At 42.0% G+C, this 16,059-nt stretch overlaps 1 protein-coding gene across 6 annotated transcripts in view; it reads right to left on the bottom strand.

Annotated features, from left to right (window-relative positions):
• Window positions 1-16,059, bottom strand: part of ANKRD44 (ankyrin repeat domain 44) — a 91,993-nt gene that overhangs the window by 22,702 nt on the left and 53,232 nt on the right. For 5 of the 6 annotated variants that reach the window (XR_010606372.1, XM_065637366.1, XM_065637363.1 and 2 more), the window contains exons 7-15: window positions 14,472-14,614; window positions 12,854-13,066; window positions 11,407-11,485; window positions 9,779-9,893; window positions 7,681-7,763; window positions 6,280-6,343; window positions 4,036-4,104; window positions 3,276-3,416; window positions 942-1,025 (exon numbers count right to left, since the gene is read on the bottom strand). Coding sequence is in view for 5 of the 6 variants with exons in the window: in XM_065637366.1 (XP_065493438.1) it covers window positions 942-1,025; window positions 3,276-3,416; window positions 4,036-4,104; window positions 6,280-6,343; window positions 7,681-7,763; window positions 9,779-9,893; window positions 11,407-11,485; window positions 12,854-13,066; window positions 14,472-14,614 (991 nt within the window). In the remaining variant the exon portion in view is untranslated. The remainder of the gene's footprint in view (window positions 1-941; window positions 1,026-3,275; window positions 3,417-4,035; window positions 4,105-6,279; window positions 6,344-7,680; window positions 7,764-9,778; window positions 9,894-11,406; window positions 11,486-12,853; window positions 13,067-14,471; window positions 14,615-16,059) is intronic. The other variant, XM_065637362.1, reaches the window with a different exon arrangement.

Below are 16,059 nucleotides of genomic sequence, written 5' to 3'. Positions count from 1 at the left end.
CAATTCACCAGTGTAAATGCGAGCTCACAGTGTTTAACAGACTCATCCCTCACTGCAACCAGGAGTAGCACCAAGAACTGGCAGTTAATTCTCTATTTCTAGCAGCACCTCAAATCACTTTTCACCAACAGATCCCCACGTTCGCGACATTGTTTTTAACAGAAAATCCACACTTCAATCTTCAACCTAACTTTTGTGGCTACTCTAGATTACAAAATTATTTTCTATTACAAAGCCTGAAAGAAAACTACACAACTTTGTACTGTGATGTAAGCAGCCTAGAATTGCTACTGCTGACATAAAACTCATATATCAAACAGTTGCCCTCCAAACATGCACTATGCCAAGCTGAAAAATAAAGACTTAACTGAGTTAATTTCCGTACATAAATATATTTTCTTCTTTGTTGACGCTTTTTTTTAATATCGTGTTTTTCAAAGGATCCCTTATGCGCTTTATAGCTCCTGCCACTTATCATAACTTTGTTATTAGTATTTTCTTCCATAGCTTGTAATTTGTAGTGAATGTGAGGCTGTCATATGAAGAAGGGGACTTTTAAAACAAAAAAAACATGAAGCAGCTACATGAAAATGTCAGTCCGGGTAAATGCATTGACTTAGCCATTGGCTACTTCTTTTTGCAACATACAAACTCAGTGCAAAGCATTCAAATAAGACAGTTCATGACACTAAAGAATTATTAAATTACCGAAGCAGTGTATTTTCAACTACAAAACAGCAATCAGCACAGAAACAGAAATATTAGGGACTATGTGCACAGAGAAGAGCATGGAGCCTTTTTCTTTAGGTTAGCCCTCATTAGAGCCAAGCCTTGTGTTTAGCAGAGCGATGCATGAGCAAAAGCAGAGTGTAAAACCGCAGCCCAGAGCAGTGGCATTCTCCAGAAATGAGGTCTAACCGCTTCATTGACACCAAACTTACAATGCAGCTTCTTTTTCCTTCATCTCACTGGCTCTTTCGAGTTCTTCAGCATTTTCGTGGGAGTTACCTAAAATATTCTTTCTTCTTAGCACAGAGGACAGAAAAACGCAACTTATTTTCCAAACATCATAGCACTGATTTTGACGCAGTCTGCCACCCATCCCCAATGGCCTCTTCAAGGTGTTGACCTCCTCCAGCCAACATTAAGAATTATCCAAGTTAAATGAGTGTACTGCACGGGTCTGCAGTCAGGAAGTTTTGCAAGCTACGGAAACGACTACAACACGGTCGTTTATTGTCCCGCAAGTCAGTGCCAGGGAAAAAAACCAACCAACCAAACCTGCAAATTCTGGTTTCTATCAGAAACAGTTTGTAAATCACTTTCTCAAATCCTTCTGTTTCTCCCGCAGCGATGCTGTGCGTTTTGTTTTCTTTGTGGAGAGGAACTCAGGATTACTACAGCTTGCTTCTTCTGACAGTAACCTGCTAGTACTTGTCTAGCATTTCAGACTTAGAGAAACTTTAAGGACTGACACTAAATTGGTCTCTGTTGAATCTGCAGCAGCCAGGTTGCTGCCCCTCCTCACTTTCTGTGAAATATCTCGGCAACACTGTGTGAATCTCCCGGTCAGATTCTTCAAAGAGCCCGGCACGTCTTCACACCCTGCACACCTGGATCTTTTTTGGTATCTCTGCTTCCCAGCTGGACAGATAGCAGGGAAAATACTATGATTGTGATCTTACCATCATAAACTTGCGTTTTGATCTTTCCTGGCCACCGAGGCTAACACAGAATACGTTTACAAACTGCTGTCATCAGGGATTAGGATCTTGAAAGGTTTGTAGAAGGACAGTTTGCTAATCTCAATCCCAATTTAACACACAAATTCCAGACTGCATTCTGCACAACGCAGAAGAGGACATTCTTTCTTTAATATGAAATTTCCCACTTTTAACAGCAAGATTTGATGTTCTTCCTGTGAGTGCTGGCAATACCAGGTTATTCTACAAATCCAGGGTCTGTCTGATGTCCACTGACTCAAAAAAATTTAACTATTAATAAAATAACTCCCCTGAATATTAACATCATAAGCTCATAGACAGTACTCCTGTGCTGAAGTCCTACCTGCATCTGTTTTCAGTTAACTACAAATCGATGAGATCCCAAAATAAGATTCCCTGGACAGAATAATTCTAAATATTCTCTGGACTGAGATTGCCCGACCTTGGGAATTTTTTGCCATTCAGCAGGAAAAAAAAAAAATATATATATGCTGACCTATAAAATCATAGACTGCAAATAGCATTTCATCTATGTAACAAGGCTTCTTCCAGAACATCTCAAACTGGAAGACTTTTTTTATCAGTATAATCACAGCAAATGATGAAGAAGCTCCCAAGGCTCTGGTATGGCATCCAAAGCTCTGCCATAAAGTTAAGCTGAAGTTTTCTTGCAGTGGCTTTGAGGTGGTATTCTGCTGGGAAGAAGCCAGACATATTTTTACCAGATCTCTCCACAAGAAACCAAAAAATAGTTCCTTAGCATCTAAAGGAATTAGACAGAGAAACATGGGATGACCTAAAACAAATACAGGTCGCTAACAGTTTTAAGAGAGAACTAACAGAGTAATTGAGCCTGTTTTATACAGTATGTTAAAAGGAAGGGATTGCCAAAATATGCAACTATCTGGGAATTAGAAATTGCAGACACTAACCACAGGATTTTTAAGTTTTGCAGCTGTTTTCCCCCTTTCTCACAAGAACAGCACTGCATTCTGCCAAGGCATATTCCCCAGGCCTCTCTGTTTTTCAAGTCCCTAAAAAGCAACCTGTTTGGACAGGGTGAGCATTTTTATCAGCTCTGCCAGTGGAGAGAGACTGACGGGTACATCTATCCCAGCTTTTCCAGCAAGTCTGTTGGAACAGCCAGCAGTTCCCAGTAAACAGCTCCCCTGCTGCCGGTCCTCGCTCCAACCCTTCTGAGGGACTTACAAAGCACATACAGAAAACTCTCCGAGCTTACTCCTGTGAGGAAACCACACGGGAGAAAACAGAAGACAAAATGTTGTGAAGATAGTTGGGTAGGACAAGGTGGCTGCAAACCAGCGCGTTCCATCAAAGGTAAAGCGCAGAGCTGAAATGCTACATCCTCTGAAAATCTGGCTTAGAGTCAGAGCAACTCCATGTGGAGTTACACATCCATCCCAGAGACATTCCTTTGCTGGCAGGATTGGGGTTTTGGCTCACAGGACGTAGCGTCGTGAAGAGAATAGAATTACACGGATTTGGCAAAACGCGTCAAACGAAACGAGGAATACGAACAGGCTTTCTTACTTTCGGTCCATGTCGGAAGCAGCGGCGTAGTGCAAAGGGGTTCGGCCCCAGTCGTCTGTCTCGTTAACGTTGGCTCCTGTTGTCACCAGTGTCTCAATGCAGTGGAAATGACAATTTGCAGCTGCGTAATGCAAAGGTGTCCTGGAACATAAGCGACAATTTGTTACCTCGTATTCCAGTATGCACCACTGAGGATAGCGATAAATCTTAATTCCTACAGATTTCCAGCAGGGAGTATCAGCGCCTCACGTTCCCGTGCTGAAATCTAAAGTTAGGCAAATTTAACAAAATATGGTGTTAATAGGAAGTTTTGGTGCTCCTGCAGCATCTCGTTTAGCTGGCAGAACAACACTCACAGCAACACGTCCTATGGAGAACAAAAAACCTCTAGGAAGCAAGTCATATAGCGGCAATCCTCCCATCAGAACCCAGGTGTTGTCTCGGGCACAAAAGCACAAGAATTTAGGCAATAAGAGAAGTAATAAGAGAAAAAAAAAACCCACCACAACCCCAAACTGCGATATTTTTAAAACAGAAAACTCAAGAGGGTGCGATGGCTTTTATGTATTTAATGAAGCCTGCACCTGTCTGTCTGGCATTTAACTGCAGCAGCAAGAGTTCTGCAGGGAAGGCCAAACTCCTGCTTTATTTCACTGTCATTTTTCGTAGAACATGTGATTTCCAGACTGAGGTCTTTCTTCCCTGCCTGACAGATTATTTTTTTTTCTCCTTTCTTAAATGAGCTTCATAATTTACCTACCTCCCACGTTTGTCCTTCTTATTAAAATCTGCTCCACTGCTTTGCAAGAGTTTTATACATTCAACATTACTGGAAAGAGAAGAAAACAAAAGATGAACAAACAAGAAGTTTACGTCTGTGTCGCCCCCTCTCCCTAAAATGAACAAAATTACTCTATTTTTGTATTATTTGCCATGCAGAAACAGGGTACAGACAACTACAATGTGAAACTCCATGAAAACAAAGCTTTAAAAAACTGGTTTATTTTTTTCTAGAAAACCTCCAAGTTCTCTTCTGCAGAAGAAAAAAAAAATTGCAAAGAGAGCACACTAAATGTGATTGGAATTCAGTGCGTTTGGAGATTTTCGATGGGAGCTGTACTCAAATGCTTCCCACACTCAACCTGTATAAGAGGACTTCAAAGGAAAGTTGTTGCAGGCTTGTAAAATGCCAGCCTAATAACGAAGAGGAGACATTTAACGAAATCCACCCCCGTTCAGCAAAGCATTCAACAGCAAGCACTTTGCTCAAATCCTGTTTACTTGGTGAGATTTAATCACAGGAGGTTTATTCTCATATGATCTGTTGACTATTGACAGATCTAAGCATATCTCTAAGTGCTTTGTGGAATAAGGGGCATCGCTATTTCAAGCGACTGACATATCAATATTGCATTGACATAAGAGGATGAGTTGGGCTCCATTGCTTTGTATCTGCTGAAAGAATTCACCACGTAGCTGCCTGTGTGAATTCGCACATCTTTTGTATGATTCCAAGCCAGAAAATGATGTCAAGAAGCGCAGCACTTTCCAAGACTCCTTGGCATTCCGAGGGGCAATAAATAAATCATCTGTGCTCACAATCAGACCAGCAGACCTTTGAAGTCTGTTCTTTTCCTCGCACCCGTGCAACTCCCATTAATGTAATGGGAGTACCAGGCATATGTCAGGAGAGAAACTAATGCCTTTTGTATAGCTCCAGCCTCAGGAAAAAAAAGACTAGATGCAATATGCTGGCATATGTTCATCCCTATTCTAAATTGCCGTGGCATAAAATAGCTACAGAACACTCACCACAACGTACTAAAAATAAAAACACTTGTTAATGATGACGGTTGTAGTAAAACACTGGGAAAATACGGGTTAATTTCACAAGCCACTTTTTCTTTTCATGGAGCCTCTGTTTGTCTTTAGCCTTCCAGGTTGGTTTTATTATTTTCTTGGGGTGCAGCCTTATCGAAGAGGTGGCATCTGAACTATACTATAATAATTTCCATCCAAGCAACAGTCACACCTCCTCTATTAATGGGAGACAAGTATCAAGGAGAGTAATACAATAAGAATAATAAAAACTGCATTTGCATCCGTTTTTTTAGGGTTTTGTGTTTGTTTCTTTGTTTGTCTGGGGGTTTTTTTTGTAATAACAAAAACTTTGTGACATACGTTTTGGTCCACTGAGAAGAAAAAACAACTTCCAGAAAGACTGCCAAGTATTTGCAGGGGATGAGCATTTCTTCGTGTCAGAACCAAGCTAGAATCCAAGCTGGGTTCCGGCCAAGGCTCCATCTCAGCTGTTTTCTGAGCCACAAACTACTGCACAGAAGAGTCAAAACTCAACGCTCGCCAAGTTCTTAGTCCTTTTGCTAGGTTCACTTCACAGCTCCCCACTGACAATTATTGGGAAATACTTAAACTAACTGGATGCAACATTTACAACTTAAAAGGATGTATTTCAGTTTTCACTCGTTTCCATTTCTGGCCTCCCAGCACTTAGCAGGAATGCATCACACTGAGAGAATTACCGTCTTTTGACTTTCTAATTTGGAGGTTGGGGCTTGGTTTGGGCTTGTTTTGTTGTTGTTTTGGTTTCTTGGCTTTTCTTTTAGCAGCTTTTAAACTTGCGCCTGAAAAATGGGCAAGAGGGAGATGAGCTGCGTTTGGACTCCAGGGCTGCAATCCGATGGGCACTGTTGTGCGGTTGCATTTTTGGACAAGCACACAGTCCAAAAGCGGAGACCAGGAATAACTCCTGCTCCTCTTTCGCTTTGCTGTAGGAACTGATGATTTCCTTTACTTTGCAAGCAACCCCTACGTGAGGGTAGTGGTGAAAACCAGCCTCAAGTGACCCAAATTTGACACGAGACCGCTGTGATTCCCTCGTACCGCTATAAATTCTTCTGTGGATGGTACAGTCAGGTTGGCTGGCACCAAATCTGCAACGGAGCCCCAAAATAATTTAACAAGAGCTCCAGTCAGAGCAACTCACCCTCCTGCGGCGGCAGCGTGGAGGCACGTTCTTCCAAAACTGTCAGGGGTGTCTATGGCAAAGCCTGCAGACAGCACGTGCTCATTACTAAACAAGGACACTATGCTATACTTTTGTCCTAGTTAAACCACAAGAAACATCGCAGAGACAGAAAAATCAGTTAGTTGGAAAAGAAAAAAAAAACAGAATGCAAGCAACTACAGTCAGAAAGAGGTTGTCAGGGGAACGGCGAGCAGCTGCTCCAGTTTGGCAGCTCTATAAAAAGAGCTGCAAAGCCGACAAGCATCTATTTCCACATCCAGCTCTGCACCACATCCCTATTTATAACCATGTGACAAGCATTTATGAGGCAGATATTCATCAAGAGGACTGCGACAGCAGATGAAAAAGACAGAAAACATGAAGGAATGAGCAAGAACCACAGATTCAGCCTGAGCATGAAATGGGGGCATTTTTAGTGCATGTGGTTTTCAGGTTGGAAAGAGGCTTCCAGGAGCACACAGGGATATTCACCGAGATAGAAGCCTGGCAGTATTGACTCTGGTCACCCAGAGCTGCTTCTCTTCCTTCCTGATCTAGTGGTCAAGGCCAGAGAGCACCAAGGTTTAATGTCACGGGGCATGTAATGGCCACTTTTCACACTTTTTTTAACATCCTATGGGACTCAAGTTTAGGGGGAAAAAGTAGCTGTAGGAGATTTTATGTGTTAAGTAATGAAGCAATTTTCTAGAAAAAGAATGCCATCCACCTTGTGAATTTTTAGCTCATGGGAACTCTTGCCTGGGGAAGAAGAATTGAGGATTTGGCACCTGAATACTGCCTCTTTTGAAATGGTCGCGTCAGCAAACTCCTGCTGCTTCTGCTTTGGGCTGTGGTGAGACCCTGCAGCCGCTCTCTTGACACTACACTGTCCCTCGTTTCCCCTCTCGTGCCCACAGGCTTTGGGCAGCCTCACTCCTTCAGTCTGTCCGGATTCAGACACACATTTGAGCTGTGTTTAGAATACATCACCACCAGTGAGATGGAAATACTGATGATGCAGTGCAGCGCAGGCCCAAGGAGATAATTTCCACAATTATTTCTTTGGGGGAAAAAAATAGCAAAACAAACCAGTATCTCACATTCCTGCAGTTTGGAAAAGGGTCCTAAACTTCCTCCCTCCTCCTGGTGAATTAATCTAAATTCTCTGAAACTGTCAGGAGAAAAGAGCTTCAGGCACGAAGAACACAGGATGCACAGAAGTATCAGCATGTTGTTAGGAAAGCTTCGCACGCTCCCGTACGGCCAAACACAGCAGCACGGGACGCCTTTCATTGGAACGATTCACAACAACGAGTATTAAAGTATTAAAAAAGACACAGACGCTGCCGGAGCTCCGCAGAGCCTGCGGGATTTACTCACCCGACGACAACAGTTTCCTGCAGCAGTCGGAGTGAGCGTTCAGCGCTGCCAGGTGTAAAGGGAACATGTTGTGGATCCCACACCTGCAAGGCACAACAGCCTCATTACACAGAGTCAGGCAAAAATGAGGGTTGCACACAGACACAACGCATCAAAAGCTCCTTCCACACAGGCGGAATCTGTGATCCTTTTCAAGGAAGATTCTTCCTGTCGCGTTATTTTTATCTATATTTCCTTACTGGCCTTCTCAGGAGTTAAAAATATTCTGAGGCAGCAAAATTTTTTAGCATTGTGCTTCGAACAGAACGTGGTAGGAAGGTTTCTAAAAATTCCAGGTGAAAGCCAAGGTAAGGGGGGAAGCGAGAGAGCAGATATTGCTGGGAGTCAGTTCCCTGGTGCGGGATGCACCAATTTCTGCATCAGCTACACACGCTGCACCTGCCGTTCTAGGGTAAAAGCAAATGCTGAAATCTTCTCAGTGTTACTTCTGAAACCCATTTTTTCCTACAGTTAACATCCTTTACGTGACTCTCATGTGGGTTTTCCGAGCCTCCCCTTCTTCCCTCTCTCAGTTTTCATCCCACATCCTAGGAACTAAACATCCAATCTTCCCATTCGCTCCAGCTGTTCTCACGCTCCCTTTCACTTTTTTCCCCTTTTTAACACAGAGCCCTCTTTTCAACTACATCATAAACCCCTCAGAGCAGACAAGCTGTGTAAAAAAGAAAAGACGGGCACCTATCGTGATGCTAAATCTGTATCAGGCAACCACATAGTTTTTAAACAAGCTGAGCACTCAGTAGCTTTTATTAATATCAGCAAATCATCCCGGCTCAGTCCCCAAGCACGCTGCTGTTTACTGTCTTAGAAGACTTCTGGGTTTGCGCATCTTAGCTTCTGGCATTTAGCATTGTTTTGTGCGAAGCATCTTGTTATTTTAGAAATGTTATGCTACTGGCAGCCCTCCAATTGCACATGAATGTGGAGCCTCTGAAACCAGTTATTTTGACAAGATTATCATCTCCTGCCTGCTTCGGCAGATATATTTTTGAAAAATGACACGCTCTTCAACAATAGCACGTAGGTTCACATCTGCCCTTCGTTTCTGCAGGACAATTTGTGGATGGGAGAGTCTGATCACCTCATGGAAGAGGACTTCAGATACGGACCCAAAGATAAAGGAAATTGTCCTTCTCCAAGATCATAAATCCTAATTATCTATGAAGCTTTAAACAAAAATGAATGTGGACGTTTATAAAGATATCTTGCTCTCTCCAACATTTTACACATATACGTATTTAACTAATTTTGGTTTGTTTTTTAAAAAAAAATAAAATTCTTTCCAGAATCCATAGGCTCATCCTTCTTCTGTCTTCACATTAGATGTGTTGTCCTTGCTGCTTCACTTCACTGAGGAGTGACTGGTGACACCGTACAAATTTTAATTTTGCTGGTGCCAGCATCTACATCTTAGAGTCAACCTACTAAAAGACAATCTGACAGCCCGTTCTTTGAAGGAGACAGCACAAGCTCTGCCAACCTGCTGCATCTGTATGAACAGGTAGAAATTTTTAGCTGTGGATTCATTTATTTAAGCTAACATTAAGCATTCTCTATTGTTGAGCTTCTTCCTACACGCATTTCCCGCCATCTCGTCCTCCACCTAGTTATCCAAAGCAATATTTTTCTTCTTTTAGTTCAAGATCTCCAGCCGGCACGTTTTGGCTGATTTCCATCGAAATACACTGGCTGCAAACCTGCTAACCAGCGGCACGCTTCTACAGTGCTGTTCACGCTGCTTCCTCCCATCACTTACACATTTTCCCTTTCAAATGCCGTTGCCTCCAGGACTGACCGATGCTTTGGGCAAAAGCAGCAGTACTTGTACCACCTGTAAGCGCGTAACCAGGCACAACGGGGACTCTGCAAGGGCTTTCTTCTCCTCCGCATTTCCCAAGTGTTTGTATTTTAGCCCCATGTCACCCACTGCAGCACAGTACAATTGTGCTTATCCATTTTAACCTTCACACTTCAGAACCTGAGGGGTAACTGTGTTTCCAGGCACCGGACAGAACACTTGATCATTAGAAATACCTACTTGGCAGTGTCAGCTCCGCTGGTGATGAGGGTGTTAATCAAAAGCTCATGTCCGTATCTCGCAGCCACATGCAGAGGGGTGTTACCGTCCTTATCAATGCAGTCGATTTCCCCTCCTGCAAAAGGCATTTTCATACAGTTTAAGACTGAAAGATTAAGCGTGAACCAGTGACCACAAATGTGATTTGTCTCTGCAGCGTAACCAGTCCAGCCACAGAGATGGAGAACCAGCACACGGCAAGCGGCAGCTGTCAGCCACCGGTACTGGGTGTGGGCTGGCAGCAGCATTTTCACCTCCCTCTGCAAGTGCAGCGGTGGGGAAAAATGGTGAAAATAAAAGAACAGGATGACCCAGAACAGTCGAGTACATGATTCAGACTTACTGCTCATCTTACTGCCCTCACTACACCTTCCATTTCAACAACAATCCATTTATCGCTAATCTCCAAATGTAGTTTTTCCACTAGTTATGCACCAGCGCCGCAGTATTGTAATACTCCACTAGTTCGCTGTGGGAATACTTTATGAAAGCCAAATGCACATAACTTGAAGAAGAGTAGAGAGGTGTTAAGGACAGATGCCGAACTGTCAGTCCTTCCACACGCAAACCCAACAGAGAGCAGACAGCTGTAAGTCAGACAGCATATTTGACTAAACAACTAAAAATTGCATTAAAGTACAGTTTCTTCCGGTTTACCCAAACTCCTTTTATTATTACTATTTTGTTTTGCCAAAGAGAGATACGACAACAATGCATGATGACCTGAAGGAAGCATGATGTACTGAAGACCTCCATTTTAACATACAACCTCGTGTAAATGTAAGGGTAACTGTTCAGCTATCTTCAACATTTCACACTTAAGTTCCAAGTTTGGGATTTTGGAAAACAAGCAAAAAACTCAACCAACCAACAAACCCCAGACCATTCTGTCTGGTACAGTGGCCAAAGCTGGGAAGCACAAGTAAACGATCAGTAGTAGCAACCTCTGTCAATCAGAAACAGGCCTCTGCCAACAATAAGATTTCTTATTATTACCAACAATAACATTTGTTATACTCTGTAGTATTCTTGGACAAAAGAGATACCTGATAAGTGACTGATAATTGGGAATCCTGCCTATGTCAGAACAAACAGTATGGTGCTGATTCACTCTCTTGAGTATTTATCCAACACTTAATGCAGCCAGCGGGAGGTGACAGAAGCACAGCTGCTGAGTGGAGGGCAGAGAAAGTCTGAGCTCTAAGGGCATCACTGCTCCCAAGAAACTAGAAACAACTTCTTTTTTTAGTTTTTAAATAATTTCAGGAAGAAAGTTGTGCCTGTTTCTCAGCAGAAAAAAAAAATACCTAAACGCAGCTTTGAAGTCTTGTTTTCAGGTTAAGAATCACAACACATCAGCTGGACCACTGTCAGCTGGAGGAAGATGGGATTTTGTTAACAATCAAAACCTTGACTTGTGATGGCAGGTTGGAATGAGAGCTGTCAGTGCACCTCAAAGCCAGAAGCTGACAGAGAGCTAAGCAGCTCTCAGCGCAGAACTTTGGCACTCTGGGACAGAACAACTGACAATTGCAACCTTGGAGATGCCTTGTCTTTTGGAGAGTCACTAAACAGGCACAGAAACTCACCGTTCTGAATGAGGGTCTGCGACCGCGTGAACCTCCCATGGACAGCTGTCATGTGCAGAGGGCTCTTCCCATCCTTACTCTAACAGAAACAAAACAGAAAAACAACCATTTAGCATGTGAAGCGCTGGCAACAGTTTGAAGTCCCTCGGCTCAACATCCTACAGCTATTCTTCAGATAAAACCTCCACTGGCTTCAAAAGACTGTAGGACTGAATCTGTACACGATGGTAAATGCAGGAGGTATAAGCATACGAGTAAAACAGTTCCAGATATTATTCTTTAATATTATTTTTAAGTAACACTTCCCATTCAGTCATTATTTTCCCTAACCCTTGCAACAAGGGGAATAATGACAAGCAAAGGAACCACAGAGCTGTGTAGGAGCAGTCTCTGAGAGATTCAAGAACTACATCCTGTTTATCAATCTGCATTTTGTAGACACATCCCAGAATAAAAGCCACTATATTAAAAAGTTTTGGTTAATAAATTTCCACGCAATCCAAAATAGGATGTCTACAAAAGGCAATTAGAAAATAGGGAAGGCATATGAAAGGAAAGGTACAACAAGTAGAGATTGATGTTTTGGGTTCTAGAGAAAGAAACTGAGATTGAGGAGGCTGAGGAGCTGAGAAAACAGCAATTACCAGCCTCACTGCTCACATCACTTCATGTTTCTTGGCATGAGGCTTTGCATTCATTGGCAAGCACAATCCCTAACTTCATTTTAATGATTCTGCGTTTAAACAGTGCACAGACTATCAACTAATCTCAAGGGACTTGCCAGAGATGTTCTATGCTAGACCAGTTTTACAGATGGGAAACTGAAACACTCAGAGTTTAAAGTCAAGCAGTCAAAACCTTGTATGAACTTGGAGATTTCAAGTCTCCTGGTACCTACAGTACTCTCTGTTGGATAACAGCAAGTCCCTTTCAGCTTCATCAGGATGTACCAGCTACATATCAAGAGCGTTCAGATATCCTAAACGCAATCGGACTTCATAAACTCAGGCTCTAAACCAGATAAACTAACAACCTTCGTTTCTTACTTCCCCGGGAAGGTCAAAAGGAAATTTTTAGAATCAGGTTTAATTCAATCCATATTGTAGGGGGAAGCAAAACACCAGAAAGGAATAGTTCCTTGACTTACCACCACTCCCCGAGACAACATTTTGGCAGAGCTCCTGGGACTATATTTTAGCAGTGATTCGTGCCTTCAGGAGAACGGCTGGCCTAGAGTTTAAAGCTGTCATTACCCTTATCAAGGCACTGAGACCTCGTCTGCTGGGAAGTAATCTCATCCAAACAGTTTAATGATCAATATTCTCAGCATCACTCTACTTCCATCAAGGATTTAAAGCCTCGCTGTACTCGTTATTGTAGTTTCCAGTCTCCTGAGATATGCAAAACAGGGTAAAGTAAAACCGAAGAGCTGCAATGCGAGTTTTACCTGAACGTTGACATCTGCCCCATTATTCACCAGCAGTTCAAGACACAGTGCTCCATGAGTGGAGGCAGCAGCAAAATGCAAGGGAGTGAATCCATTATTATTAGGCTGATTTACATTAGCACCATAGTCAATCAGCTCATTAACAACAGCATCCTGACCATTGTAACAGGCAATGTGGAGTGCAGTATTTCCATAGATGTTCATGTCATCAATCTACAATGAGACAAGGAGACACGGTTAAAATTACAGACACCAGCTTAGTGTTTTACATAATGCATCACATGCTGCAAGTGGAAATAGCTGAAGGCTTCAACTGTCGTAGGGCATATTTCTTGCCAGCAAATTTCATTGACAAAAATATACCCCCAGAAAACTTAATTTGGAAAGATTTACCTTTACAGTTATTAACTTTTTATCCTACCAGCAATTTCTAAAAGTCAGTCTGAAGCTTAAAGCTGATAGCTGGACTATGTAATGATGATGATGATGACAAAAGTCCTAACAAGCTGAAAAGCTTTTACGTATAAGTGGGAAAGTAGGATAAAGAAAAAGCTCACAATCCTTATTAAAAAAAAATAAAATAAAACGTCGACTATTGAATTTTTGTGAACAGAATCAGGCTTAAGAGCTCTTTCCACAGATTTCTTTTGGGAAGGGAGTAAAGATGTCTGCATGAAGGGGAGGTGAAACTGGACAGCCATTTACACTTCAATAAGGAACCACTTTCAGTAGCTCAGTATTATAAAGATGTAATTAAGATTACGTTACTGCTTGATGACAGGCTTAGTATTCAAGTGCTGTTCTGTAAAATAGGACAAGACAGATTGTACAAAAGACGCAGGGGTGACGTGAATACCCTTCAACGAATAACAGCCGTCTCAAAGATCACGTCCCCAGTGGTGGAAAACGTGGAAGTTAAAGGTAGTTATTAGCATAATACTGCTAATAACAGGAAACACCTACTCCCCTTCACCGTCAACAGCCTGTGAACACGGACTTCTGATATTTTTTGGCAGGTCAAGTCAGCTGAAAATGCAAAGGCAAATGCAATGGCTTTATTTGACATCTCTGATTAGCCAGTGCAGGCTCTTCTGGTCATCTCACTGCTGCTTCGAACCACTGAGGTGACAATATTACACTAAGAAAAGTCTGTGCCCTGAAAAAAATATTCCTTCCCAGAGTGAAAAATAATCCTTCTCCTGCCCTCCATCAGCTATAGATGAAATACAGGTCCCTAAACTTAAACAGCCTGAATTGCTGTTCAGTAAAGCACGCAGTGTATATGTTGAGAACAACCGCTCATGAGATTCCCTTTGGGGAACACTGAGCCAAGGGATATTTCATTATTCCATCTTCCTCTGCAGGAACAGCATATATTTTCTGATTTCTTCAGCAAGGTGGCCTGGAATTTACTGTCCATATCAGACATTTTTTATTCCAGAATATTTCCTGGCTCTTGAACCAACAAACCACATGAAGCAGAAGGCAATCCAGAAAATGCGAACTCTCTTTTTTAGAAGCTCTGCCAATGTCTGTAGCAGCATCCACAAGAAAGAAGAATAGAATATCTCCAAGTGTGGAGTAACACGGAAGCCACAAAGAGCACATAACCACATACCTCTACCCCCAGGTTCAGGAGGTGTTTCACAACGTTAATCTGCCCATTGGATGCAGCTGCATGAAGCGGGGTGTAACCCTTCTTGTCTTTACACGTCACTTCTGCACCATGATTAATTAGTAAGGCAACAACTTCCAGGTGACCTTCAAAAGAGGTAAGATAGAAATCAATGAGTGCGTCATCCTACAGCACCACTTCTCCCAAATTATGGCTTTCTTGCTAATGCGCTGGCCCTTTTGCTGCTGTTTTACGATGCTCCCACAGTTCTACAAGGGAAAAAATGCATTTACATAAATGTTCTTAATCCTAGCTCCAGGCCTTGTCGAGAAATCCATGCGTTCACCTTCACCAGATGTGTGCAGTTTTTCTTTACTGAATTAGTGTTCCAGTCACTAAAAGAACAACAACACGCTTCTTTCTCATTTATTTATCTAACAGTAACAGTTTGTGGTTTACTCTCCCTGCTACAGTGAGCACAGGAGCATTACAACACGAGTCTCCCGAAACAGCGTCCGGTTGATGTCATCTGCAAACACAACTGCTAACACTTGGTGGTGGTTTTTTTGTTAGCAATACAAAATACTTTTAATAAATGCTCAAATGAAAGTATCTGAGTTGTACAGCGCTTTCACGACAGGGGCAGCTCTGGACATGTGCAGGAGCTAGGAAATTTCATGGTGAAAGTGCAAAGTGCCTAAAGATATTTAAGCATTCCAGGAATTACATGAGGGTTTACAGTAGAAGATGTTCAGGTATCATTATGTAAATTCTGTCCAAATTACACTACAGACTCCTAAATCCCATTGCTAATTTAGGCCTTAAATGTAAACTAAATATTTTGAAAAGTACATCATGTATTTCTGAAAATAATTAACAGCAAAAAAGATGTGGAATTGCACAGCACAATGCAAAACCCTTTCACCTCTGCGGAATGGATTCAAAGCTCAAAAGCCAAACCACATTCGTTGGTGAGAGTCTTCCATCTGTCTGTGTATGGCAAAAAACCACACAATATGCTTTTCTCACAGTTTGAAATCTCCTATTATCTCATTTCTAAAAGTGTCAGGATCGAAATCAAGATTTTGACAGGTCAGATGAAGGAGTTCCTGGCCGAGGGCACACACCACCTCACACATTACAATCTGGAACATATTGCTTGGCCAACAAAAGCTCTTGAACAAGTGTGACCACAATCACAGGCGATCTTGTCCTAGTCTTTTTGAATTATAATGCCCCACTACAAGAAATTTTCCTTCAACTCGAAAGGAATGATAAGGTCAATTGATTTAATTGAGCGGTGTTTGGTAACACCACTGATGTTTTGAATAGGCTAATTGGTTGCTCTTGTCCACTCTGCAATAAAATATGACAATTTGCTTTTAACAGGAAGAAAGCCTATGAAGCGCTTCCTAACAATATCATCACTTAGCTACTTATAAACAGCAAAATTTATTATCATATTTATCTGCATTTCATATAAAGTAGTTTTTAGCAAAAACTGAAACAAATATAACCTGTATTTTTTCAAGACCAAACATAATTCAGGCTGGAATTAAGAGTCAGGATAAAAAGACCAAAATGAAAAAAG

The sequence above is a fragment of the Caloenas nicobarica genome, chromosome 6 (assembly GCF_036013445.1).
Source record: "Caloenas nicobarica isolate bCalNic1 chromosome 6, bCalNic1.hap1, whole genome shotgun sequence".
NCBI lineage: Eukaryota > Metazoa > Chordata > Aves > Columbiformes > Columbidae > Caloenas > Caloenas nicobarica.
The sequence above is the reverse complement of the archived record's forward strand: the minus strand, read 5'-3'. Positions and strand labels throughout refer to the sequence as shown.